Source organism: Centroberyx affinis, unplaced genomic scaffold, assembly GCF_046629955.1.
Source record: "Centroberyx affinis isolate AG114_WGS23_722 - 3 ecotype Tasmania unplaced genomic scaffold, CSIRO-AGI_Caff_v1 ptg000948l_1, whole genome shotgun sequence".
NCBI lineage: Eukaryota > Metazoa > Chordata > Actinopteri > Beryciformes > Berycidae > Centroberyx > Centroberyx affinis.
In genome coordinates, this window is record NW_027279522.1 from 84,347 (window position 1) to 112,337 (window position 27,991).

A 27,991-nucleotide genomic window follows, 5' to 3' on the forward strand; every position below is an offset into this window, starting at 1 on the left:
TTCAATTTGCATTATGCAAATGACGACCAACAAAAAAGCAACTTGACAAGGATAAATTCTGCTGTTTCCCGAGGTACATACAACGCGAGCATCTAGTAACAGTAGTGTAAAATCTGCATAATGCTGAACTCATCCCAACTGGATGTGTCTTCAAAATGATCAAACACCCCTCAATTAACCAATCAAAATATTATCACGTACCACAAATGGAGTAGAGACACTCATGCCATCTGTTTGTGCTTGCTTCATAGTGTGTGTAGTAGTGTGAGTCTGTATTAGTGTGTTTGTGTGTGTGTGTGTGTGCATTGGTTAGTGTATGTATGGCGCCTGCCATATACATTCTCTCCACCAGGAGGAGACAGTAGCAAGGCGTTGAACGCGGATAACGAGGAGGAGAGCCTGCAGCTCACACACACACTCGCACACATACACAACGCCTGCATAAGAGCCACAGCAAAATGTAACAGAAGTGCAGTTAGTTAATTCTATGGTCTAACGTGTGACCCGGCCGTCAGCAGCCACCCCGTTTTCTCTGCGGTCGTGTCGACTCTCTGCCACGCTGTGGTGTCGCCTTTTCCAACAGGAGGTGACACAGCTGAAAAGGGAAGGAGCACGTTGTGCCTTTCTCTCGTCCATTCAGAGGCTGACCACCCCAGCCTTTATTCTTTAACTGTAAAAGGCCACTCAGCAAATTCGAACCCTGGCAAGATCCATTCAGAACCTGTGGATGGGCGGTTCTGTCTCCCTCCTCTTCAGCTCTTCCCGGTAGCAGTAGGAGCAGTAGTTGCCCGTCTCAGGGTGTCCGTAGTAGGTGCAATTGGGTGTCCGGCAGTAGCTGGACTGCAGGCTGGCCAAACCGCCCGCGCTTCCCAGTGAGTAGTGTCTGACCGGGGGCGGCCCGCTCCGAGAGTCTAGGTTGGAACGCACGTCCCGGAAGCCGTTGCTGTAGCCGCCACCGACCGGTTCTGACCCGGGGTAGTCCGGTGGGTCGTGCTCAGGGGTGTATGAGGGGGTGAGGCGGGAGGGACTGAGGGAGACGGGGGCTTGCGGGTGGTTGTATTGGGGATGGGTGGGACCCTGCGTCGTGGGGCAGTGGCGGGGGAGGGTAGCGTACGAGGGGAGGCCTGGGTAGGAGGACGCGGGAGACCCGCCAGCTAGCTGGCGCCGTGTTTCCATGTAGCCGTGCATGTGAAGGTGCTGGGTGAGGGGTGCTGGAGCGGGGGGCTGGTCTATGAAGGAGGGCCGGGGGATGGGCACAACACCAGAGTACATGGAGGGGCTTAAGGTGGAGGACTTGAGGTGGTTGAAGGAGGGCGGCGGGCTCTCTGACAACTCCTCTTTGGCCTCATAAGGCCGGTAGCCCAGCTCCGTCCCGCCACCCGTTTCCTTCTTGGGTGGCTGGATGCCGTTGGTGACGCCCTTCCTCTCCGCATCGCGCCGCTGCTGCTCCTGCTCGGCCCGGAAGCGCTCCTCTGCGTCAGCGAGGTAGCGCTGGATCATCTCCTCCTGGAAGGGCTGCCGGTTGCTGGTAGTGAGAAGACCGGCGAAGATGAACTTCCTCTCGCCTTGCATGGCGGCGCGCAGGATGCCCAGGCTGACCTTGACGTCAGCGCTGTACTTGTAGGGGTCCCCCTCCGTACTGCTGCCGCCGCTGCTGGTACTGCAGCCCGTCCCGTTGAGGCGCTCACTGCCTGAGGAGGGTGAGCCTTTCCCAGAATCCTCAGAGGCATGGGCCGAGGGCGAGCTATCCTTGCTGCCCTTCCTCCCCCTCAACGAGCCCTTCTTCTTCTCCCCGCCTTCCTGCTTGGCTCCTCCAGCTCCAGCATTCTTCCCCGTCATCAGCCCACCCACGTTCTTCTTCAGCTTGCTGCCCAGGCTCTTTCCAAAACTGCCAAGTTTATTGGCCACCGAGTCTGCCCTCTTTTTGTCTTTATCCTTGTCCTTCTCCTTCTTACTCTTGTCCTTGCCTATTGTCCCAGTCCCCGCCCCTGCCGAGCCGTTACTGGAGGAGCTGGATGAGGAAGAGGAGCTGTTCTTGGCCAAGGACCCGCCTCCGTTGACTGTTGCTCCCGTGGCGGTGTCTCCGTTGCCATTGGAGCTGCTGCTGACCGACTCTTTGTCTGATTCTCCTGAGTCGGGGGGCGTGCGGGCGTCCTCTCCTGCAGAAGCTGTGGGAGACTCAGGCTGGGCCAGAGGGGCTTGCTGGAGGGACACAAAGCAGAAATACACCAATGGAAAAACTGAAGTTGCATGAGAAAAATTACACATGTACGATGCAAAAAACTGTCAATGACCACATTACAATGGGCTGAACAAAAAGTAAAAAAAAAACACAACTACCATCTTCGTTAGTGAAGTGAAATGAAGTTTAGTTGTTGTAGTTCAAGTTTAGAGCCCTGAAATCCTGAAAAAAACTGAAAAATTCTATCAGAGGGAAGGGAAGGGAAGAGAGGAGTCAGAGGGAAAATCAGCACCAGAGACAGAGGGTGTGGCACAGCGATTCAAGCAGCAGGGAAATAGCAGACTGATGGAGAAAAATACAAATGACTCTGTACTCAGATTCCTTCTCATATCTGCAAACACGTTTGAGAGAAATAGATAACGCTATATTTGGAAACAGCATGACCTAGATGATGACGCACTATTCTGATCTCAAACAACGAACAGTTATGGAATGGCCCTTCTCTGCCAAGGCCCGCAGAAATGGTGACCACCGTGGGGCTAACCTGAGGTACCGCTGCTGTAATTCTTGAACAGAATGGCCCTCTTAAGCGCTATTTTCATACAGAGATTCCTCTATTGCCACCAATCACTGCAGGTTTACCGTGAAATTGCCATGAACTTGTTATCCTTCCTAACTTTCTGGCATTAGCATGTGGCACACAAGAGGCCCATTGACACAGGGTTTGTGTGGAGTCATTTTATGACCCCAACAGCCCAGTGTAGTTTATTTCCACACACAGTTTGTACAGCAGTGAGGGGGCCGCTGCTCTGATCGAGAAAAAAAAAATGTTAGAAAGAATTCGGACCTGCATTAAAACAAAAATAGGTCCCTGCATACAACAGAAAACAGCTCTTGCACTTGCTGATCACCAGAGTGGGAAATTAACACCAACCACCAGCCAAATGCTGGTAGACTTTAGCAGCTGTGGTAGTAAGTTCACTTAATACTCTACCAGCCAGTTTGGCACCTAACTGACCATTGTGGGCTGAGGGGTTGAGTGTTCTTTCCTATTCTAAAAAAGAATCTGGCTGATAAAATAATGAATGAGTCTGGTAAACTCATTCTGCCGTGGAGGCTGGTGGGGGATTGCAACCCCCACCAGCCTCCACGGCAGGCTGAAAAATAAGTTAATTTCCTACTCTGTTTATCACCGATTCATCTTGGCTGTCTGTGCAAAAGCATTTTTGGGCAAAAACACGATGTCCAATAGTAAATAATGACCAATGTCATGTCATAACATATATTTTTCTGCCACAGGGCTACTCTCTGAGCTGGCTTTATACTCCTTCCTTCTGCAGAGTAGCAAACATCACTCAGGACGGTTGTGTGGAATACACACCTCGCAGGGCAGAGGCAGCCAGGTGACGGTCATGTAGCTGTGCAACATCTGGAGCTTGGCCTCCAAAGACAGAGCCACACTGAGAGCAAGAGGGAGAGAGAGAGAAACAAGTCAAAGTTCAGTGAAGAGTGAACATCACCTTCTGCCAGTGCTCCATTGTCATGTTTGTGGAAATTATTGCTATTATTGTTGTTGTTAAAATGTTTTCATTTCTATTTGTAAGTCATTTTCATTTCCATTTTTATTTGTACGTTCATTATTTGGAAGTTCATTTTCTTTTCAGTGACTCAGTTGTATTTGATATAGGCACCTGTGCATACTGGTCAATCTTGTTTAATTCTGTCTAGTGCCATTTTATATTTTACTTTCTTCCACAAATAAAACTAAACTAAAAGTAGTTGCTGATTGGTATTATTTGATTATAATTTCTATAGCATTTCTGCTAAATACTGGAGAGAGAAAAGAAAGATGGGAGAGAGAGGGGATGACATGCAACAGTCATGAGTTAGAGTCAGCAACATAAAATTACTAGTGAATGAGCTGGTATAGGACATATGGGGCTGCTAGCCTGCAATTAATATGTCAAGATAAATCTAAGCAATCAGTGCGGCATGAATAAGAAACATGTGGTTTCAGAAATAACATACTTCAAACACATATGTAGTTTACTCCCATATTCCCCACACTAAGCTGTTCACTGTGATCATGGTAAATGCTGCCAACCTGATGTGCGTGATAATAATGCTGTGAATGTTGTTTTGTATGCTGCCCACTGCTGGGTACACTGCTGCTCTTTGACTTCCCAAACTGACAATTTGACTCTGAATGTTGTTAACTGAATGTTTTTTTGCTGTTGCATATGATTTGCTTTCTTGTTTTGTGCTGGCCTTGAAACTCCTTAGGGACAACAAACTGCATCATAATGTATGAAGACTGAACTCCATCACCTTTTCCAAACAATGTAAATAGCCACTGCAGCAGAACATTAGTTGGTGATTATTAGATATTATATGCCGAGCCAAGTGTTTAAATTACATCATGTGCATTATATGCGCCAATGTAATGTATACCATCGAGGACTTATGTAATTCCTCATGTAATATTATCTCTGTCCACCATTTCATCTGAATAAGACATCAACAGTGTCATCAACTGAAGTAATTAATCTGGAAGGTTATTTTTACTGAGCTGCTATTTTGGCGTTCCTTCCCCTAGTCCATTCATAGAAGGTATTTAGAGCTAATCTCATTGTCACTGGCAGTGAGTGTCACTAATCTGGAGTCAGAGGTCAATCCCTACGCACTGACACTAGGTCCTAAAGGGACAGCTGTCTATATATGTGTACACAGGCAAGGGAACAATGCTGCTCCCTTGTTTTCATTTGCATTCATATCATTTGTTGGCCCAAAAAAAAGCACTTTGTGATAAATCTGTTTGCCTGACCAACACAACCGGATGTAAATGCAGAAGGAGCTCCATCCGAAAGCGGACCGTACCTTGCCAACATCACGTTGTCGGTGTCGTCCTTGCCCCACTCCCAGTCTTTCCCGGGATCCACGGCAAAGTGCACAGGCAGCATCTTGTGCTCCGAGTCAGTGAGAGGGATCACCACTGTTGGTACAGAGGGAAGCAAAGGTGCTAAGTCTTCGTCAGAGAAGATGCATCGTTTTAATCCAGCACTTTGGGCCGCCCGCAGACTTCGTGCTTAGAAGTACAATCAATTCGTTCAATCTCTATTTTGATGACATTTCGACTCTTGGATTAAAATAAACTAAGTGGTGGTATTTAATAGGGTTCGATCGTTATTGTTTTTTCAAGCTGATACTGATACCCATATCTTTAGACTGAAGGCACTGATAGCTGATAATTTAGTGCCGACATTCAACGTCTTTAAATTTGACCATTTTCTCAGCACATCTCTTAGAAAGTAGCCCCTGCCAAAAAGGCTAAAATATAGAACTTTTTTCTCCATTCTCCTTTCAGTCAATAGAACTCTTGATGAAAAGCCAAATCTCAAACCCATCACTTGACTAATATAATCGACCCCTCATCACAAGGCCACTCGACTTCAAAATTAGAAGTTAGTCATTTGACTTGCTCGTGTTGAGCTACAGACAGTGTGCACTCCAAATTTCCGACGGCCATTAGTCAGCATTCTGAAATGAAGACATGAAAGACACAAATCTTGGTATAAAAAAAATCTCTCATGCACTCTGAATGACAATGTTGCACTAAGATGTTACTAAGTGTCTGGGGGCCTGTGACTATCACTCTATTGAGGGATCAGCTAAATAGTGACGTGAATGGATGAGTTTCCAACCAAAGACTGAAAGATACCTAGATTTCCCCACCAAGTGAAGGCAAAAGTTGTAAAGTTGTAAAGTGGCAAAGTGGGTCCCAGTGCTATCTATTGTCAGTGCATTCTGGCTCTGACCCCTGCACTCCTTAATATTGGTTGATTGCAATGTTGGTAACCAGTATTAATCAAGTCTATAAGCAAAACAGCCCTGTATTTTTTGTTGCAGAAAGGTTTATTTTCCAGCAAATCCTTCTCCTGAAGAATCTGTGCAACATTGTTATACACATACTTGATTTACTGCGGATTGGGGCTTTAAAATGTCAGTGGCATAGTGGCAGACCACAGTAATAAAAAATAAAAAAAATCGAAATTCAGATAATAATTATGGATGATGCAGAGCATTACCTTGCTCTTTGGAGCCGTCCTTCTGTTCCATGGAGACCAGGGCAGAAAAGTGCGCCTGGTCGTACGCCAGGACCAGGGGCGAGCGATGGCACTTGGCAGCTGGCACCTCCAGCGGTAGGTAGATGCCTCCGAACGGGATGGGAGCAAAGGCTAGGGAGGGGAGGAGGGGTAACGAGTACATTAAACATCTGAAAAGCATGACCTCAGCACTGCTGCCAGGCTGATAAAGGACACTGGGAGGATTTGAGCCAAAATCAAAATGGGCTTTCACCTCTAATTTCAATACATCAAACCCATCTTTGACTTGTGGGAGGCAAATTTACATCTACCACCAATTTTCAGCCTATTAGGGGTGTTGCATAAACTCCTTAACAAGAGTGCTGTCACCTCTAATATCATTAAATCAACCCTGGAGATATCTTTTACTTGTGCGAGGCAAATTAACAGCTGCTGCAATTTTCAGACTAATAAGACTATTGCATCAGTCCTCCCCTAAGAGGAGTGCTGTTGGAAGCTTTCTGTAGAGAGAATTTGTGTGTGTATGCACATGCTCGTTTTATGTGACAGAATTGGGTCAAACAGTATTTCAAAGTAAAGTGTATTGTTTGTTTTAACCTGCTTGATGTACCAGATGGGTGGTGTCCTCACCAGGACAACTCAGATAGCGTCAATCAGTCATCAATCATTGAGAAGCAAAATAATTTTCTTCCAAATACTTCCTTGTGACTGTTTCAACTTTCTGCAACTCACTGTAAATGTCCCATGAGGCACACCCAAACCATCTGGGACACAAGGAGGATAACACATTTGATGGAGTGTATTAGTGAGGTCTGACATGCGGGGCTTCTGGCAAACTTACCCTCTCCTCCAGAGTCCCTCAGCATGGTGTCGGCCACCACCACTATAGGTCTCCTGAGGACGTGGGCCAGGACAAAGACGTGGAACTCCTCTAAACTCTCGTACACCGGCTCGTCCGAGGACTCCGCCCTGCAGACAACAACACAGACACACGGTTCAGACACACGGTTGTTTGCTTTGTGAACGAGCTGCAAAGCTGAAGCTCATCCTAATTTTCAGTTAGAAAGCAGACTATAAACCTAACCCCACTCTTTCAAAGATGTAGTGACTTATTGACTTTTTGCCGTGTGCAGAAAGATAAAATTCAGAGACATAAACAGGGATTAATATTGAAAGATGACTGAGTTTCTACCTCTAAAAACAAGGAATCTAACATTCAGTTAGGGTTATGTAGCGTTGTACATAACACCTCAATATATTCGCCCCACTGCACTTACACTTGGCCAACAAAGTAACACTCAAGTACCTCTTCTGATATGCTACAGTGAGTAGCAGACTGACTAAAATATGGGGCAGCCAGTCAGTTGTGATTATGAGCTCACTTGTTTGTTCATGAATAAAAACATGAGTGTGGCTAGTTGTGGCAGGCTAACAGTCCCTGCATTGTCCGAGCCAGACCTTACCCGTTGGTGCCGTTGGTGCTGTAGTGTATTCTGGGCTCACTGGAGGCTAGCTTCAGCAGCTCGTTCCACTCCTTCTGCCACTCCTCCTCCGTGTACACCAGGCCAGACTGAGGAGCAACGATGGACACACACACACGCACACACACACACACACACACACTTGCCCTTTAGAGAGGGAGTGCTAAATGTCACAAAAGCATGCATTGACGTTATGGCAGCTCATCGGATGGCTAACTATTGGCGACTGAGTGATGTAATTTAACTAGAACCTTTACAACCCCATGTGTCGTTCACATAGAAGTAAGAGAATCCTCATTGATGTCATTTTTTTTATCTCTGTCGATGGAAAGGCACTACTGGTACACACGCTCTTTTTCAGCAGTGTCCGCCTTCACATTCATACAGTTACACACACTCAGCAGCCCAGTGCAGCCACTGTCCTCTACTGTTGGCCACTGAGCAGCTCCACTATTGTGGTTTAAGTGATTTGCTTAAGGGTAACTGTTGAGGTATGGATGAGCATTACTCGTTCGCTTTCCTTGCCTATTTCCCCCCCCCCAACTGGTCCAAGGATTCAAACCAGCAACTTTCCTCTCACAAGCTCCCTTCTCTATCCTTTAGGCTACCACCGGCCTCATAACGTCATCACAGAGTTATAAAGGAGACCTAGAGAAATGTGCCAAAACGGACCTCTTTGTTCTGCTGGGTCTGCTGCCACCTCCACCTGCGCCTCAGCGCCTCCCTCTCCTGGCCGTGATCCATCAGCGCGTACAGGGACTTCCGCAGCATCAGGTCCCGGTCATGGAAGCCCCACATACCTGCATTGGGACACAAAATTGGGACATTGGGACACTTAGTAGGCTCTTGTGCACAAATGCACTCGAACAAGGAATGTAAAGTAATATAATGAGGTAAGCCAGGAGTTTCAGGGGGGGTTCCTTTGCATTTCTGCGGTGCTGACACCTTCTACTTCCCGTACTATTTTGAGCTACAGGAAGTTTCAGGGAGTGTTTTAGGGGATGGGTGGGATTTCATGACAATAACCTGTTTAAAAGACATGCAAAACACATGTTGCTGTCTTTGCCTTTCCTTTTGCTCTTACAGTTTAGTGTACAGCAGGAATGAGTGTTGGATGACAACTACTCCCCCTCCACCATCAGAGGCAGTAATATCTTGTGATTTTCTAAAAGCTGATGGTGAATACAAACCACAGCTTGCATTAGAAGGTCAAAGCGCGCTAGATGCCTTCGCCACTGGAAAGCCCTTAACTTGCAATAGCCCTGCCATCAACAAGCAGCTACTGACTAAAAGCAAATAGAGGCTCCATGCAAGGGTGAAGTAATCAGCTGTATTATACTGTCATCATCAAAATGTTTATTTGGCTTTTATTAAGCCATATAAAAAGAAGCTATGAATATCTGTGCCTTGGTTATGATTTTTTGCCCTCACCCTAGGGGTGCATTTTAATGTGAACAGATTAAGAACATGAATATTACTTCCAAATCTGCTATTCAGGAGATATATTACAAGGACTGGAACAACGCCTGCACATCAGTTAGGGCCTTATTAATTTTCTGGGCTAGGGCTCCTCAGTGGGCCACATAGGCTAACTGAATTTGCACTCCAACATTGTAAAATGCAATTAGTGCTTAAGCTAACAATGAAGCTCTCTTAATGAATGCTAATGGAGTGTGAACTTCCAGTGTATTGGGGTCTCGTTTGAAAGGTCTACGATACTCACCAAGCGACGCAGCGTGTAACAGGCAATTTCCGTCTCCGCTCGTCGCCAGAGGTAACAGACTCTGACAATTGGGACCCACCCTCGTCCACCAGTTCAGCCGCCCTGCAGGCAAACAGGAAAAACCAAACTCAGCTGTTTGAAATACAAACATGGCTCAGAACATATCCAAAACAAGCTTTGTACTTCCTTGTTCAAAAAAACATGAAGTTATGTGTGAGATAAGTATACTGTATCAACGCTACATATCCATTTTGGAAAAAACATTGTCACCTGAAATACATGTTTCAGTAAATTAAATGCTATTCCATAATAAGTTTTACTTTCATGTCAGCAGTTATTTAATAAGAGGCATGTATATATTTTTTTTAATGGTTAGGCTACTTTGTTTTGAAATGAAACACACTTTTTCCTGTTATCTTGTTTTGGAATTAAACTCGTGGCTGTGCGGAAACTTTTCAGTTCCTCTCACCAGCGTGCTCCAAGGCCACCATCATTGACTGCTCAATCAGGTCCCTCTCGATGAAGCCGCGGAAGTCGTCCCGGTACACGGTGAGGTCTGGTAGTTGGAAAGTGCAGAGCGGCGTGTCCAAGAGGAGCTCACTGCTGCTGCCGCCGGTGCTAGAGACATGCGACCGGGCCAAGGACACGATGGTTGAACTGGCGTGGGAGATTCCCCGCGACAGACGCTTCTCCGTAGCTGCTGAAAGACAATGGCAGTGGAAGAGGAAAAAAAAGAGTTGTATATTATTTTTAAGGTATTTCCATTTGATTAGGTAGCAAACAGTGGAGAGACACAGTAGACATAGGAGAGAGAGGGAGGGGGGTTTACAATGGTCATGGGGGTTTAGATAAAGCTAAAAGCTAGATAGAGCTAAAAGCCTAAAAGGGAAGGTTTGCTGAACATGCATGGACCTGTCAACCTGTCAACATCTGATAAATGATAAATGAACTTGAAAAATCAATTTGGATCTCATGGAATATGCTAGGGCTGCCTGAAACAACGATTTGACCAATGACGTTGCAAGTACATGGTGTGCTCCTCTGCCCGCCAAAAAAGCCCAAAAAAGACATTATGATTAGATAGGTAAGTTGAGGGGAAAAAAAACAGCTGACTGAAGATAAAACACAAAATGCAAATAGTCAAAGTGAGTTTGCTCATCTGGTAATCATTGAAGCCAGTGGGGAAAAGAAATAATGAATCCTGCACACTAGGTGATGTGTGTTGCTTATCTGTGGGGATGGGAGAACTACATTCTGTTTTGTCCAAGACAGTAATGTAGTCAAACTACATAATTGGAGGTAGACCAGTAAAAACATTTCACTTGCCAGTGGCCTCACCTTGCACCACCTCATCTTGGCGGTGGAGTAGGGGCCGTCCCACCCTGGCCATCTCCTTCTCGGGGGGCAGATACGTCCTCTCCTCAGCGAACGAGTATGTCAGGTTCCCAGCATGCACCTGTCGCAGCTGCTCAAAGTCGCTGAGGGCAGCAGTGAAATCCCAGTTCTTGCCTACAGACAGTGGGACAAGAACAGCATCTGTCTGAGCCAACAGGTCCAGCCTGACAGAAAAACCTAGTTTCTACATCAGGCAAATGAGTCCGACACATCCTTAATGAGTTTAAATATTTACCACAAGTCAACAAAACCATAGGCTCCCTTATCTTATGTAAAGGCCACTGGCACATTCCTTTGCTTGGGTAAATATCAGAATTTGGAGCACGTCTTGGCTCGCTGGCTTGCTGCTGTTCACTGCAGTGCATTACATTTTTAACCCATATTCTTATCTGCAACTTGTGTTGCTGCTAGGCAACAAGAGCCCAGTTGACTCCATACCTTCCTTCCGTTAGTGAATGATAGCCTAACTAACCAGCAGCTTTCACAGTAAGCATGGTCAAACTGGCTGATGCTCATAAAACAAAACTGATTTTAGCAGTGGTTGTCACAGAAAACACTTGAGTGTAACTAACAAGTAGCCTAACTAATTTGGTGGTGTAATGTTGTGTTCTTGTTTTTCTTACTCAAATTGAAAGATGATGTTAAAAATTGAAATGGTCATTAATATAATTAATATAGTGAGATTCATGACTCTTGACATGTTAAAAACCCATCATTTCACATGGACAGCTCTCATAAAAATAACATTGTTTTCTTCATTTCTGAAAAATGCCATGTGATTGTCCTCCCAACACCAGCAGCATAACAAAATCCCACAATGCTCTGCAACTCACCCTCCAGCAGGTCTCTGGCCAATCCCGGTTCAGCTCCAGTGGAACGGACAAAGTCGGACAGGACTGCGTCCATATCCACGGTCATGTGATCATGAATTCACAGGGTGGCGGTTTGCATCAGGGCAGAGAAAAAAAAACAACACACAAACAAACAGGGACTCCGCCCTCGCCAAGAGGGCCAGGACAGCGGGGGAAGGGGGAAGGGGGAGCGGCTCTCTACCTCGCGTTACACGACCAGCCACACCTGGAAAGAGAACAAAGACAAAATAAGATCAAACCTGCAGGAGGCATGAAATCATCAAAAGTTTAAAACATTTTCTAGAAAGCTTTCCAATAGCTCAAGACAAGAGATGAAAGGCATTTTAGAGTTTGAATATTGACAACAACAAATGAGGCACACAGATATAATAACCCTGTTCACCCCCTTTTCATGTGCAAGCCTGTTTTGGCCAGGTCGCTTTTGAACTTTTTACCTCTGCAGTCACATGTCCCACCCATGACAACAGCTGTGGCACACACAGCGAACAGGTTTCACAAAAGTGTTCGCTAATATTTGCATTGAATACCAATAAAAGTCAAATGACAACGCGAGTTGGCTAGCTGCTGTTCGGCTTCATGTTTTTCACAGAAGCAGCCCTACTTCATGGTTGAAATCTTTATCTTGTTTTTGTGCAGCACCTGCACACTTGAATTAGCCATGATGAAATGAGAAAAGCTGTCAGGGCCGATTGCTTCAATCATGATTTTTTCAAAGCCTGGGCTTGAGGCCAACTGAAAGGGTGCTAAAGGTTTTAAAAGATACTTCAATACTCATTTCAAATGTGACTCACTGTATTGCCAAATAGGTCTACTACCGGACACAAAAGAATTTTCCGGCCAGAGAGCCAGGGCACAAAGGGCATGTGGAGATGCTAACAATGACAGAGATTCAGAAAGAATCCACACTACATCCATGTGTAAGAGAAAGCACATCACTGACGTTAACATTTTAAAACTCTAAATCAATTAGGGGTAAACTGGATGCTGATATTATATGCAAATATTTGCCTCTATATTTTATTGTAATATGGACTTTGGTTCATATCCACAAATATTAGACCACAATTATTTTAGATTTTGATACATCCGTAAATAAAAGTAGAATGGAGATATAATTGGTATGTGATGTGTGTTTTTGATCTGAATTAAAGATACCAACCAAGCTTATTGTCATATCCACTTTCAAAGTCAAATTTAAATCAATTTTGCTTGAGCCATGTGATGTGAGGAAACAGTATGCCATCAAAAAGGCCCCTTTTAAATCGGTTATTTCACTCCTCAAATATCAATAGCGGATCTAAAGAACCTGCATCAGTCAGGCACTAAAATCAATGAAGAAACATTATCAAGATAGTCCGAAAAAAAAGAGGGATGGGCCGTTGATACAAAGGATGTAGAAGGCAATCGATGCACGAAGATAAAAAGGCAGGTATCAAAATAGTCCTGGCTAAAAGACAGACCTATGGGGGCTCAGCTAAAGCCAAAAGCCTTTATTTAACCAAGGAGGCTTTTCTGAGCATGCTTACACTTTTTCAGCAGTGCCTTGCGTCACATTCAGACAGTTAGGCTATATGCAGTAGTTGGGAACCGATGACCTTCCAGTCACAAGCCTTATTCCGTAAACTTTATGCTGACCGCTGCCCTTCGTGGGTTAATATCATTTATTTCGTAGCATGTCAACATCTGATAAATGATATATCAACTTGATTAATCAGTTTGGCTGTCTTTGAATAGGCCAAGTGTGCATGAAGCAATGTCTCAAACATTTATAATGACTGAACTCTGTCCAAGAAGCTATTGAAATCTTATCTTATCTGAAATCTCATTTTAGGGAGGTACGATTATGGCTAAAATGATAATCCCAAATTATTTTTTGACCACTTTTACCATCTTATACCAACATACTGACTATTTCAACTACAGTGGCCGTTCTAAATGAAATAAAACGATTCAATATTGCCAGTATTCTACGGTTATTAACTGTGGAAACTAAAATTGCTAAACTCAATACAATGAACTGTCCAATCACCGTGTCACCTTGAAGTTCAAAAAACTGCCTAATCTGGTCTGGACTGCTTTTTTCTGCAACCTCCAGTCATCTATTCCCACCCGTCCCTTGGCTCATCCACCACCCGATGTTCCTGCCTCAGCTCTGACTCAGTGAACCCTTTGCCACTGCGCCTGATGAGTCACGAGTTTACTCTTCTTACACCTCTCCATCCTGCTCTCGCTTCATGTCTCCCTCCCTCCCTCCCTCGGTTTCTCCATCATTATAAAAAGCCACAGAGGCAGGGGAGGGAGGGAAGGACTTCAGTACAAAAGGCCTTTCTCAGCCAGCAGAATATTTCTAGAGCGCTCTCTCTGCAACGTCAGCCGTTCAGCAAAGCCTCCTCTGCAGGGTCTCCTACTGTTCTTGCTGCTTGGCAATTATCTGATGTTCACAGACGCACATACAGTACATAAATTTGGAGATGTGAGACTGAGGTCAGTTAACCATTCAAAACCTCGGATTTCCACCTTGGGATCCAACAACAGACGTCTGGAGTTCTGTGGACTACTTTTTGTCTCCAGTTAAGAGTAAAAAATTTCAATACCAGTTCCAAATATTTAAAGTTTAATACCGTTTTTAAAAGGATATTTTTAGCTACCTTTCCTATTGAACAAAAGCAAATTCCATCATATGGTAGAAGGAAGTATTTTCAGATAAACACTTGTATATGTGGCTGCCGACAGTGTGTCTGAACAGAATCGGACTATGCCCAAAAATGATTTCTTCATTAAAATGACTACAAACTAGCAGAAATCCTCAGATCCAAATGTAAGTCCCAACAGATGGTTTTTCATGACTTAGCATCAATATCAATACCAGAACTGCTGTACAGCCCCAGTTCCATTGATTAGTTTACTCTTACTCTTTTGGGAGTAGCAGAATCTAGCATCTCCCCTGGGCCTTTGGTTACCATGTAAAGCCTCTTGTGTTTTTAGTTTACTGCATCTCGTAAAGGTAATTTTACGGCTTGATTAGTCTGAGAAACACTGTTATTAGACCTACTGTGGTGAGGAGGGGGATTGGCTGCAAATAATGGCGCATCGACTGACAACACAGGGCGCTGACAGCCAGAACAACGGTAAAAAGGGCGATAAATGTGAAGCTCTGTGGACAGAATGTACCCAAACAGACCAACAAAAGGCTGGCTGTTGTCACTCCAAGCCTCGGACATCAGCCATTCCTGTAAGCCCACTCTGCCTCTGATGCGTAGTCCATAAAAACACTCATAAAATTGTCCAACAAAAAGACGCATTTGTAAGGACAAGCCTACATCCTTTGGCATGAGAGAGGTGTCATATGGAGCTTCTAGTGATCCAACCATATTACTATAATCACTTCATAAATTATTTTTTAATGTATCTATAAATAATCACCTGAACTAGTCAATGAACACAGCTTCAAAGACAAGCCCATTTTTGATTTTTGATCAGATTTGAGAGCATGTTAGCATTTTGCTACTTCTAAATTTTAAATCAACATCATGTCCAGTATAATTATCAAACTTCATGGGTTTGAATTTTGGCCCTGGATCTAACACTGACAGTAATGTGTGCTTACATTGCTAATGCTAATGTACCAGATGTGGCTAACAGGCTAGCCTCCTGCTTTACCTCTCTTCTGCACTAACGTAGGCTAACAAAGCTAAGCTAACCTGAAAAGACTGTTTCATGTTTAGGTTCCATGACAAAGAGACCTGGGCAGTGCCCTGTGTTACTGGCCAACATTAACGGCCCTGCTGCCAGCACAGAGCAGTCAGTGATTTGTGTCGGGGCTGGCTGAGCTTTTGTCTGGCAGGGGGAGTTACGTAACAGGAGCTGCTGACAACACGTGGGTGCTGAGCTGAGCTGAGGGCTGGGAGAATGGCCTGGATCACTGAGGGAGACACGGAGAGGTCACCACAGCCCACTGCAGACACCCTAGGTGGGCCGAACGGGCCGGATCACTGCAAGGACTGTGGATGCAACTTTTTTTTGCTAGCCTTAATTTAGCAAGGAAAGGTTTGCTGCACATGCGTCCTCTTTTTCAGGAACACCCTCCCTCACAGTCGTGCAGTTATATATATATTCACACCAGGTAACTGCTCAGTACAGCCTACAGACTTCTACTGTTGGCCACTGAGCAACTCAACTGGAGAAGGTGGTTGTTAAGTGCCTTGCTCAAGAGCATCTGGAGGGGGGATCAGCTGGGAACATCCCATAGATGTTCCCAGCTGATCTGGGGGCTCAAACATGTGAAAAGCCCGCTTCTCTAACCTGACTTCCATGCGAAAAGAGAAGTGCAAACTCAAACTATATGGCTTGGCTAAATGCACTGAAGACTGTACCAAATGGCAATGACTTCTCACAGATGTAGCAAAACACTGAACAAGATGACACAGATTAGTGAGGGCAAGAGATAAGTGTGATGAGTGGAGCTAATTTTAAAACATTTGTTTGAATGGCAACAATGCCTTGTAACATGTACTAACCAAGCAGTAATATCCCAACATGGCTGCATTTTTAAGAATCATCTGCAGAAATTACTGCATGAAATATATAAAAAAAAAAAATTACAGCCCAGTCCTCAAACAGGACACAGCAGTGTTGGTCCACTGGAATGACTTCAAGCTGGGCTTGACTGGTTTGTTAGGTACATTGTGCAACACTAAGAAGCATTTTGACGATATTATTTAACACAATCATACAGCCTGGATGATCAGGTCTATAAAACAAGTCAGTTCTATTGCAGTTAAATAACCGAAACCTTTCTGGTGATCTCAAAATGAAACCTACCCCTCTCAGCCTCGCAAAACCATATGAGTCATGAGATAAGAGACATAATGCTGGGGAAGGACTCTAAGACAATGAAATGTGTAAGACACACAAAGGGAAGGGCAGAAAGGCTAGGCCTGTAGCCTACTTTGCAAGAGGTGTCAGCGCTCCAAATGCTTTGTCATGGCTCATGGTATATTCATGCAAGGTCACTCAATATGACATGGCCCAAATTATGAGAACACCAAGAACTAGATCTAGATGTGATGGAGAAGAAGAGCTGCGTTAAGCTGTGTGAGCCCAAAAAGTAGATTCTGAGCTGAACAAAAAACAAAGACATATATGACACCACAAGTGAAATGACAATACCATACTACGCATACACCACACCCCACACGTACACACACACACTACACCTCTCACACCATACACACACCACCCACAGCACTACACAGCACGACACACACCACAGCACAATAGAATACAATGCAACACAAGAGCCTACAACACTACACCACGCAACACAACACAAAGGATCAGAGAAAGGGTTGGGTCCTCCGAGGTGAGCTAAACACTTTCTAATTAAACAGAACCTGCTTCTCCACGGCCCTGCAAAATTAAGCTAGATAGACCTGGGTCTCCGGGGAAGAGGCAAACAGGGTCACGGACCTGTGTAGCCTTTCCATAGTAGAAGATTCACCATTTTATGTTTGGCCCACTTGCATTCACCGTGTGAAACATGAGCTTCGCTTTACAGTTAAGAGGGAGAGCAGCTGGGGCCCGAAGACCAGGAGGAGCGCACTTCTACTTTACCTGAGAAGATATTAGACTGCAACGAGCAATGAATCAAGCTCTAGAATTATTTTGTTATCTGCACAGCCTCTGGTGAGACTTTACCAAATGAGGAGGGTTGAGTTGTTCTTTTTCCCTTTAATGGTCAGGCCATGATGGATGACCAGGTCTATAAATGTGTCAGGTCTATTTTAGTTCAATCACATAAACCTTTGCTGTGATCTCAGCGAATGCAAGACACCCTCTCAGCCTTGCAAAACTATATGAGTAATGAGATAAGGGGCATAAGGCAAGCAAGCAGGGTAAAACAATGTTGGCAGGCGGGAATGATAAATGTGGCCCAGTGGTCCATCTCTGCACTGGAGTGACGGTGGGTTAGGAAGTGTAACCTCCCAACCTCTGGACACAGCTGACAGCCAATCAGGGAAATTTGGAGAGACAGGAAATACATTAGCCTTCCCATTATTGATGCACTTACTTGCAGACGGAATCAGTCTTGTAATGTTATCACGACATGTGTCAAAGTCAATCAAATTAAGTGCTCAATTTTTTCTGTGATAGGCGTAGCTAATTGTCCTTAGAACCACAGACTTCCACATAAAAAAAAAACAACAAATGTGCAGGAGTGAGCAGGGTCAATGCTTTCTTGGTAATTTTCTTTCTCTGAGTCAAAGGCCTGTTCTCTTAAGTGTTCCAGAAATAGGGCTGGGACTATGGTGAGCAATCAATCACAGTAAACACCTTGCTACTGAAGGAAACCAGAGGGGGAAGAAAAACAAAGGTGTGGTGAGATGGCTGTCCTTCAGCTGTCTTTATCTGTGGAGTGCCGTAATCTGGTTACTGACTTGAGCCCAGGCAGCCCACACTGACTCATTACATAACCTCAGAGCTACATCTGTGAGGGAGGCTGAGCACGCCTGGCTAAGGAAGGGAGGGAGACCAAGCCCTAACCCAGTTCTTCCCAAGTTTCTGGAGACTGCAACTCAGCTGAATGAAGCAGCATAAAGGCACTGCTGCACGTGTCAGCAGAACACGGCTCTACCAGAGGATGAACAGCTTCAGCCCCTCATAACAAGAAAAGCACAACAGGACAAAAAAACAGAGGCATGCTTTAGGGATTGTCCAAGGATATAGCGCAATACTGATAAGGGTGACAAGAAAACGCAATGCAGAGCATAGCAACAAAAATCCTTGTTCAAATACAGCACAATTTCATGCTATGCTGGGCAACGCCTCCCTTAGTGACAATGTTGTAGTTGTGTTGTAGTCAACAACACCGACAACATGGATAAGTGAGAGTACACTCAATATGGCACAGAAAAGCAGGCGTGCTTGTGGGGGGGAAAAGCAGTAGAGATTACAGCCAATTCCGACATTTTCTGTAGCATCGTTTGCCTTCAAAAGCGTCTGGATGCATCATATCTAGGCGCATCGCTTTTTCAAGGGCTTGCATAATGCCATACGATAAGCATCGCATCGCAACGTCCCCCCAGGCTCGGACAAGACTGCAGCGGAGTGAGGTTTGGATAGTAAAGCAAGTCAGTGCTCTGCCTCCTTTGTCAAAGTCAAAGCAAATGTATTTATAATGCACTTTTAACAAAACAGGTTTATCACAAGGGACAAAAACCGTAGATATAAATAAGAACGAGAAAGAGCAAACACATCACGAAATTTAAGATTCTGTCAGCTTGCAGGTCCTTGGCAATTACTTCCTGCTCTGCTTGTAAACTGCTGCCTCGCTAATGCTACCATCAGTGTTTCTCCCCCATTCAGCTGAGGAAATGTGCGTGACCAGTACAGATGGTGCGGACTAATGTTTTCGGTTGTTACTGGTTTACATCTCAGAAATCAATACGGTAAATTGGAGTCTGACCATTTCCCTGGACAGAAGGAAATACTAGTAAGCTGGTCATTGGAGAAAAATCAATGAAACCCACTGAACTGCAGCAACACAGAACATCCGCAAAGCTGTTGCTGCTGACCAAGTGAATTATAAGAACTAGTCGACCGCTTCAAGTCTATTAGCTGAAAAACTGCTTCTTCATGTGAATCGAAGACCACTCAAGCTTTTATCTGAGGGAGAAAATAACTCAAATATGGCTGCAGCAAGAATTAATGGCTATCTTTTTTTCCCAAATAAGGACATTGGTTATCTTTCACCACGCGCCTCGGCCAACACTGTAAGAAGTGTCAATCTTAACAAGTCACAAGATAGCCTAGTTTATCTTCAAATACAAAAAGATTACAATATCTGTGCCAATGTGGTGAGATAATTTCATCTGTTTCCAATGGGAAACAGTGGGGAACATCAATCTTATTGCAAGAAAATGTCACTTGGTTTCAGAAAATCCTTTTAAACGAGTGAAAATATCTCACCCCGGATTTTTTTTTGCCACATATTTCTTTTAAGTAAGATGTTATTGCTGAATACAAGGCTAATTAAGTTGGACATTTTTTGCAGTGTAAAACATGGAGCTTGGACATTCCAAACCTGATGAAGGCCTGACCACCAGCTGTGGGCGGCTGTGTGTGAAATGCGTATGAAAACACCGGGCTGAATGCACACAAAGACACACAGACACACACACACACACACACACTCGCCGAGCCACACAGCTGATGTCAGAGATTCCACAGCATGCCCACCCTCTCGGAGGCCGTGTCGCCGAAGCTAGCCTAGCCCAAAGCTGTCCAGTCATCACTCAAAAATTTGCCCAGTTTAGCTTCTGCCTCCCTGTTCTGCTTGCTGGCTCAGAAACACCCAAAACCCGATCCATCTCAGCAACCAACCCTCTTCTCCAAAAAGGACCTCTAGGCAAAACTGGATGCACAAAAAACGAGATCCACTTACGGATCAGGAATTTGACATCCAGGCTTTATTGATTGGAGTGCCGAGCCAAAAGCTGTGTTGCCTGTCTCGTGTTGTTGTAGCTTCGAACCATCTGGTTGAGCTACTGAAACTAAATGGAGTTCATCTCATCTAAAAATAGCTGACAGAATCCACGCAACATGTGGGATAAAAAAATGTAGGCATTCACAAAATGGTCTGGGTCTATTATTAGTAGTGCTCTCTGTATTTTAAGTTTAATAGGTATAGGCTAAAGGGCACTCTCTCCCTCAATGGCCATTAGCTGCTTGACTGTTTACTCTGGACCTCTATCCTTACATGTAGACTTAAGCTACAACATTCTGTATGCACAACTAGCAAATGTACACAGAAAATCACCACCTAATCTGTGTGAGGTGCTAGAATTAGAGCAACCTCTTTTTTTTTTCTTTTTTTTTCTCAAACAGTCTAAAAATAATCCCCTCATAATCACAGTTTAAAGATAGAAACTCTGCACCGTGCGGAGTTCCAAAACAGCAGACAACTGACACAAACACCGTGGAGGGACAAAGCGCTCCGGTGAACGCCTACATGTGTCACGTCTCAATTGAAGAAAATAATAAACGGGGTGACATCATCTGCATTCTTGTACACCCGAGTGACTGCCCGATCTAATTTTTTTTTTTTTTTTTAAAGCAGCCAGAGAATGATATCCCTCAGTCTGCACCGTTCCCACGGGCTAAGCCAAGCCTCTGGTTGTTGAGCTGAGACTGGGAGACAGCTTAACCGGTAGAGTAAGGGTGCTTCATAGTTGGTTTCCGTCTGCCTAATGCAGGCCCGCGAGCCTCTCGCTGACATTCGCTGGAGCACAGCAGCGACAGCCAAGTTCAGCCAGTTCAAATGGGCAGTGTTAGCTCCTGAGCACAAGTGTTTATCAAAGTGTCTGAGAGCTGATGTCATGGTGTAGCGGAGCATGTGGTCGAGGTCTCGGAATTTCACTTAGCCTACTGTTCCTACAAATCCTGCACAGCATGCAAGTGCGTGGTACGAGAAACACTGTGTACAGTTTGGCAACTCAAATTCTAATGGACAAATGTTCAGAATTGATTTGTTTTTTTCTTTTTTGGTTTTACATGTTACTATTTCTTCACTCTGAGAAGGATGTGTTATACGGCTTCATGACCCATAACAAGTGTATCTGTAATGAGATTTTTCACAAAATAAGTGTGAAAAAAGAGGAGACAGGACAAATTAATCCAATCACTGGAGCCCTATCTCTTCATATGGAGATACTAGTGACAACAACTTGCCCTGAACTTCTTTTGTTGAAAAAAGAAATCACCTCACATTTTTTCAAACAGGACGACTTCACGTTTTCCGTCTGAGAGCAGCTGGTGATCCCCCTGTGATTCAAACGGATATGGCTCTGAGTCTAGGACGGCCTGTTTTGTCTTCCATCTCTGCCCGGCCGGTGATACGGTTTATCGAGCAGTCTATTAGAGCTGGCCTCGGAGGTTCCCGGCCTGCGCCCCGGGCATGTCGCTGTAGTCAGGCCCAGTAATCACCAGTCAAGGAGTGCTAATTAACAGCCACTTGGAGCAGGCTGCTGTGGAGAGAGCTGCAGGAGGCCGCTGGTGGCAATCCGGCATTCCATACAGAAACCATACTATACTGTGCATTGCTGCAGTGAGGTGGGCACCTGACACAGCAAGACCAAGACCAGAGAATGTAATGAGGGTATTTGATCTCTGCAAGAATGAGTAAGGGAACTTAAAGCTCATCTGCTGTCAATGCATCAATGTTTTATAGTTGCGCACGGAGGAAGAAAAACATGGACATGGAGACTGGCTGCTGTAGAGCGTTCGTCCGGATGTTGTTGCTCTGCCTCTGAAGCACTGCAGTGCAGAGATAGATGGATGAATTGTTTCACTTGGTGAACAATATGCCCTGGTTTCACTATTCCGGAAAGCTGCCAACCTAAACTCCAGACTCTGTGGGCGAGAAGTCCTCATTCTGCCCTCGCGGCCTCTTTATCGATTTCTAGCCTTTGTGCAGAAATGCAAGCCTCTGCATCCATCCGAACACTGCCCGCCTATTCATCAACATCAAGGTTGCAGAAACTGAACAGTGAATTAGAAGACACAGAGGACTGTACCATATTATCATTAACATTATTAAAATGATCAAAATCACACTAGCCTGTAGTGCCAAAATGGCTAGAGCATGGTGCTAACAATACCAGGGAAAGGGGTTGAATTTCCACAGGGGCCCCGTATGCAGTCATGGTAAAATGAGGCACTTTGGATAAAAGCATCGACCAAATGACATATGTTAAATGGCAATACACTTCAAGTTCCAAACTGTAGGACTGCAATTTATTCTTAGAGAAAAAGCTGTTTCACTGAGTCCTCAATGAGGTTTTATTGTGCTATGCAGAATTCTTGACCTAGAAAGTTGGAGATTCCAAGCATCAGCATCTTAACCCCAATCTTCCTACCCCCTAAAATAGTCCAGTAATGCAATATTATAACCACAATAGTCAGAAAAAAAGTAAAAAATAAATCATAATGATTTTTCTGTCAATATTGTGCAAGCCAGGCACATATGGTCAAATTAAAAGGTCAGACCCAATAAAAAAGACATTATCTAAGGCTGCCAAACATTACCTCTCACATTGTTGTCAAGCTTGTTCTCAGATTAAACTATGCACTGGCTATAAATCATGTCTCAGGGTTGTTCCAAAAATGCCAAACACTCCTATTCGTTGAGCGCACAAACAATGTGCTTATTATTACATAATTCACATTTAGAAGGCAAGGGAGCTGCCTGTTGACCTTAATTTGCACATTAACCCTTGAGGAAAGCAAGACATTTCTTAGAAGCTAACCCGAACCTTTGGCTGTTCTGTTTTAGAATTAATTATATTCATTCCACTTTTTGTTTTGTTTCCACAACAAAACAAAAATGCTACTGTAAGAGAGAAAGTAGCTCCAAATAGGCTTACATGTTAGAATCTAAATGGATCTAAGCTTGTACACTATTACATGACAAGACCGATTCAAACATTCAAGAGCTACCAGTGCTAAGCCATTCGAAGTGTAAAGCCAACCAAACCTAGATAGATCTAAAGCCAGTGGCTAAGCAAGCACTAGCCTGGACAGGCGGGTAGCACTAATGCTCATGTGAATCCCCACGTGCTGCGGGACAGGCACTCTGCACAGCAGGGCGACTTTACGTCAATCTGTGTGTGATGTCATCCTGAGTGAGAGGCTCCTCATCAGGGCTGTGTGTGGGATTACTGTTGCTGTCCTGGATCCACGGGGCAGAGTGGGCGGGACTGATGTCCTGCAGTACAGGACAGGAAACTAACTTTTTGTCTCGAGGCCACAGTGGCATCCAAATTCCAAATTTCACCTGCCACCATATGACATTAACAGCACCCACCTACCAAATGCTTATAAGACCTGGTTATAGCTGGTAAATATATGACAACTCTGCCAACCGATCCAGGCAAGCTAACCCTCTTCTGGAGATTCTGTTAGTTTTCGAATCCATTAGTCATTGCTGTTGGTTTCCTGCCCCGCCTGTCGCTTAAATTACCATTACCATTTACCAGAATAAAATAGGAGCTCCAAATGATGCACGGTTATATGCCAAAAGGGATGACAGAGCATACAAATTTACTAGCCACAGCCAAAATTCGGCTGGTGTTAATTTCCCACCCTGCCTGTAGTGGAGAAAGAGTGAGGAGTAGAAAGCAATCGACGCAGCATGCAATCTTTACCACAGCTTATCTTCCGGGAACGGTCTCTAATGTTACATGGATTATGTCTGCTTCGTTGATAGAAGACGTCTAGATCCTTTCCCCTATAACTCCACAGCCATTTACGCTCCATCCTACTTAACAGTCACTCATATTCTAGAACAACTGTGTGAAGGGTCCAACCACAGTCTGGAAGGCATTCAGAGTAGGCCCAGTAACACAACTTGCTGTTCACAGGGTCGTGCAGCTGCTGGCACCCAGGTAGAGCAGGCTGGGTGGGATGGGTGATGCCTCGATTCTAGGTCTCTCCACCCTGACACAAACAGCCCTGGGCACTGGCTGGCTGCTGTGTCACAAGGCTGGCAGGCATCCAGCCATGCCGGGGAGGGTGGGGCTCCAAAGAGTTTTATGAGTTGCTGTCTGGGCGCACGGGCCTCTCGGAGACAAGCTACCTATTGATCCCCGTCTCACTGTGGCAGTATGGGGACGAAGGCAGTTTTCACTTTCAAATCACATCTGTTCCTGTCTGGGTCGAACTGTGCTGCTGAGAGATATGAAGAACGGGGATGCAGGGCTGTATGGTAGTGGATTTTGTAATCTCTCATTTTTTCATCATGACCATAATGTAAGTCGTAACACTAGCAGATCTGAGGTGTTAGGCTTGCTGTGTTAACTTTATACCTTTGTGCCTATGCTAGGCTAAGCCTATGTCCTGCAAAAGTGAGTGGAACATGTTCGCTTAACACAAAAGTCATGCGTTTGTCCTACTAACCTGGAGAGGCACTCATCTATTTACTTATTAATCTGACCGTGTTTGTAGCTCTGGGTTGAGAGATCCTTTGGGAATAGCTCCGCGGGCAAATGGGCCTGGCTCTGAAACTGACACTGGATCCCTGACGCACACACACACACACACACACACACTTATTGAGCAGCTGTTTGGGGGAGCCCGGCGAGGGACGATTTTAAATTTTCATCTCCTCGGCTTCGCTGAAGCAGCATGGTTCCCCTGTGAAACACTATATTCACCACGGCAGCCATAACGGCCACAGCCAGCCAGCACAATAAGGCTCGGTAATATGTGCTAGCCTGTAGGTATATATGAAAGATATTACAGATAGTAAAACGAACCATTTGAAAGAAGTAATACTTATAAAGAAGAAGATAAAGAAGCCAGTCTGATTAACTGCCTGCTTTGTGGAACTATAAACTGAGACTCACACTAGTTTAGTGCTGCCTAGCCTTCAATAGAAAAATCATGTGAGGATCATTTTGCTATGCGTCACAGCAATACAGCGTACCAATAATCCAGCTGCCATGCGGTCCTGCAAGTTGCCAGCTTCAAGTTGATAGGCCCATGACAAAGCTTTTTACATAGAGAGTACAAGTATCATCAGATCACTTCTCCTTTCAGACATTGCTGATAACATTTATCAGTCTCATCACCTGTGTCATCTCATCAGTCTGTATCATTTCATCAGTCTGTATCATTTTCAACTGAGGCTCCTGTCAACCGTTTACCGCAGGCCATTTGAATATTGGTGGAGATCATTGCATGACAAGTTGCAAATTGGAAGCCGCAGGTTTTCATTTGGATCATCGAGATTCAAATGGCCCAAAGAAAATCATAATGCAATAACGCAGAGAACAAACACTTAAAGTAAAACACCACCGTGTTCCTTTTCATGGAGCCAATTAGTGAATGGATTTATCTACTGACAGTTCTGTTCATTTGAGCATTCAGCAAACTTATCATTTAATTACCTATCAAGTGACTCTAAATTGTATTTTTGGTTATATAGATTAATATATGTTGGTTGTCTGTCACAATTTGGCTTCCTTGGCTGGGTCTCTCTTGAAAAAGAGGTCCTCAGTGGGACCAAGAGGCTAAATAAAGATTAAGTGGTAAATATAATATTATTTTCTCCTTGCACAGCTTGCCAGTATTCTGTCGTGACTGAGTTCAGAATCTGAATTGCATAAGGAAGGATGCTACAACCTCCTTAAAAGACTGCCTTAGGTGCTCTGTGTGCTGCTGTATGCATCAATACATTCCTTGAAGTGCTATGGACTTGCATAATGAAGCCTGACAGTGCAAACTCACACACCCCGGCCTCACAGCGACTGTTCACCAGGCTAGGAAATCTTTTTCATCTTCCGGCCACACTGCCTGGTGTATCCCAGAATTGACAGGCAACTTGAATAAAATCAACAGCCAAGGAGAAAGAAATAAGCATAAAACACATGGTTGGTTACCTGCCAAAGTGGCTGGTAGAAAAGACAAACTTACCAGCCACAGCCAATATTTAGTAGCATTAGGCTGGTATTGGTGCTGATTTCCCACCCTGCTACTCGCTGATGAACAGCCTTCCTCGCCACTGTTAGCCAGTCGCCTGTGTGTTTCGCATTTCAAACATCACGCTGCGTGGCCACTGGAAGGAATGAGTACAGGTGGGAGGGCTGGATGCATTTCTTTTTCCTACTACACAATACCTCCCTTCTTCAAATTCCACAGCGCTTGTAGCCGAGGTTCCCATTTACTGCTGCCTGTGTTTCAGATAGGGTAGCCTGGACACTCGGCTGAATTCAGCTTATGTGGGAATAAAAATTATAGACGAGTTAACTAAAACTTTGAGAAGAAGACACACAAAGTCATGGGCTTCTGTGTGTGAAGGTGAGGGGGGTTGCTTTTTTAAGACCAGACATAAACAGTCAATGTAGGCCAAAGACGGTAAAGAACTTGTACCTCTGTCCTACTTTCATGTTGACTGTCTGTCCTAGGCTCACAGCAAACAAAAGAGCCCCTAAATACAAGACCTGAATAATTCAAGCCAAAGTGTAATGCAACCCTCTCATTGTAGTGATGTTGGAAATGACGGCAAACAGCCCCAGCCCTAGTTGGGAAACGAGTAACGTTACAACACTGAAAGGACCCAAAGAGCAGCCAACTCAGGAGTCACCCATTTCTGGCATCAGGGTGGCGAAGAGAGCCTTGACTCACTCAGTGAAGTTAGCTGGTTAACGGTAGCAAAGTGAAGCCCGTTATATTTGTGCTATTTGGTCAAGTTGATAATTATATGGGGGCAACTTAAGCAACAGGGTTAACAAATTGCTCCAAGCCGGTGCCCGGTTTACATCACACATGCACTTTCGCTAAAAATCCGGCTGAGTTATTCGGATTGCGACGCCCAACTCTTTTAGATAAAGGAATCGAATAATTATGAACGGATTTGATTTTAACGGCACGGAACTGATCACCCATTCAGTATAACTTTGCAGCAGGCATTATTTGATGGCATCGTTGTAACAATAGCTGGACAGAGCTAACGTTATGCTCAGCAACCCATTCCCCTCGCCAACCTGCTTGCCGCTGGCACCGAGCTGCAGCCCGGTGTGCTGCTGCTGCTGCTGATGGTGGCTTGTCCGAAATGTTGATTCCCTAGCCAGTTACTATGGCTACGGCTATTCTTTGAAACAAAATTACAACGAACAATACACATGCTTACATAAACGCATTTCAAATGTTCAAACGCAGCGGGGTTATGTACCGGTTATACACAGCCCAATAACTTCATGCACACGCGTAACAGAGAAGATATTTGCGATTATATAAAACTGTTCTGCATGTGTTTGAATGCCGATTGCAGAGAACTATTCTTTTTCAGTAAATAGACTGAACCCTGACATCTGGCTAGCAAGTGGCTACTTCTAGCTTGGCTAAACCCAGCTAACATCAGCGGCTAACATTAGCTAACCTTAGTAGAGTGTCCCTTGTCTGCTTACCTTGAGCGGCCTCGCAGATATTGTTTTCATCGTCCCATGTAGTTTTCCGCTAGGTACGAACTTGTGAATAGCTTCTACGTTTCCAAGACCAACAGTTCCTAACTTTTTAGCCTCTTCATAGGTGGCACTACACGTAAAATCCCAAACCGGACCACCAACGACAAAGTAATTTCTTTAGCCACTTACAACAACAACAATGTCAACCAAAGCGTTGTGAGCCCGCCCCGTTGAAGAGCCAGCCAATCACGGAGAAGCATCTACTTCATTGAC

At 44.7% G+C, this 27,991-nt stretch overlaps 1 protein-coding gene across 2 annotated transcripts; it reads right to left on the reverse strand.

Annotated features, from left to right (window-relative positions):
- Positions 1-714: 714 nt before the first annotated feature.
- Positions 715-27,887, reverse strand: otud7b (OTU deubiquitinase 7B). 2 transcript variants are annotated; one of them, XM_071521991.1, is made up of 12 exons: positions 27,722-27,887; positions 11,718-11,961; positions 10,828-10,998; positions 9,959-10,186; positions 9,490-9,591; positions 8,439-8,566; positions 7,749-7,855; positions 7,127-7,254; positions 6,268-6,417; positions 5,060-5,174; positions 3,564-3,642; positions 715-2,202 (listed from the first exon to the last, which is right to left on the reverse strand). In XM_071521991.1, the coding sequence occupies exons 2-12, from the start codon at positions 11,800-11,802 to the stop codon at positions 715-717; spliced, it is 2,781 nt and encodes a 926-aa protein (XP_071378092.1). In that variant the 5' UTR covers positions 11,803-11,961; positions 27,722-27,887. The 2 variants fall into 2 exon arrangements, with proteins under 2 accessions (XP_071378092.1, XP_071378091.1); XM_071521990.1 differs by having other exon boundaries at positions 9,959-10,189.
- Between the last annotated feature and the right edge of the window lie 104 nt (positions 27,888-27,991).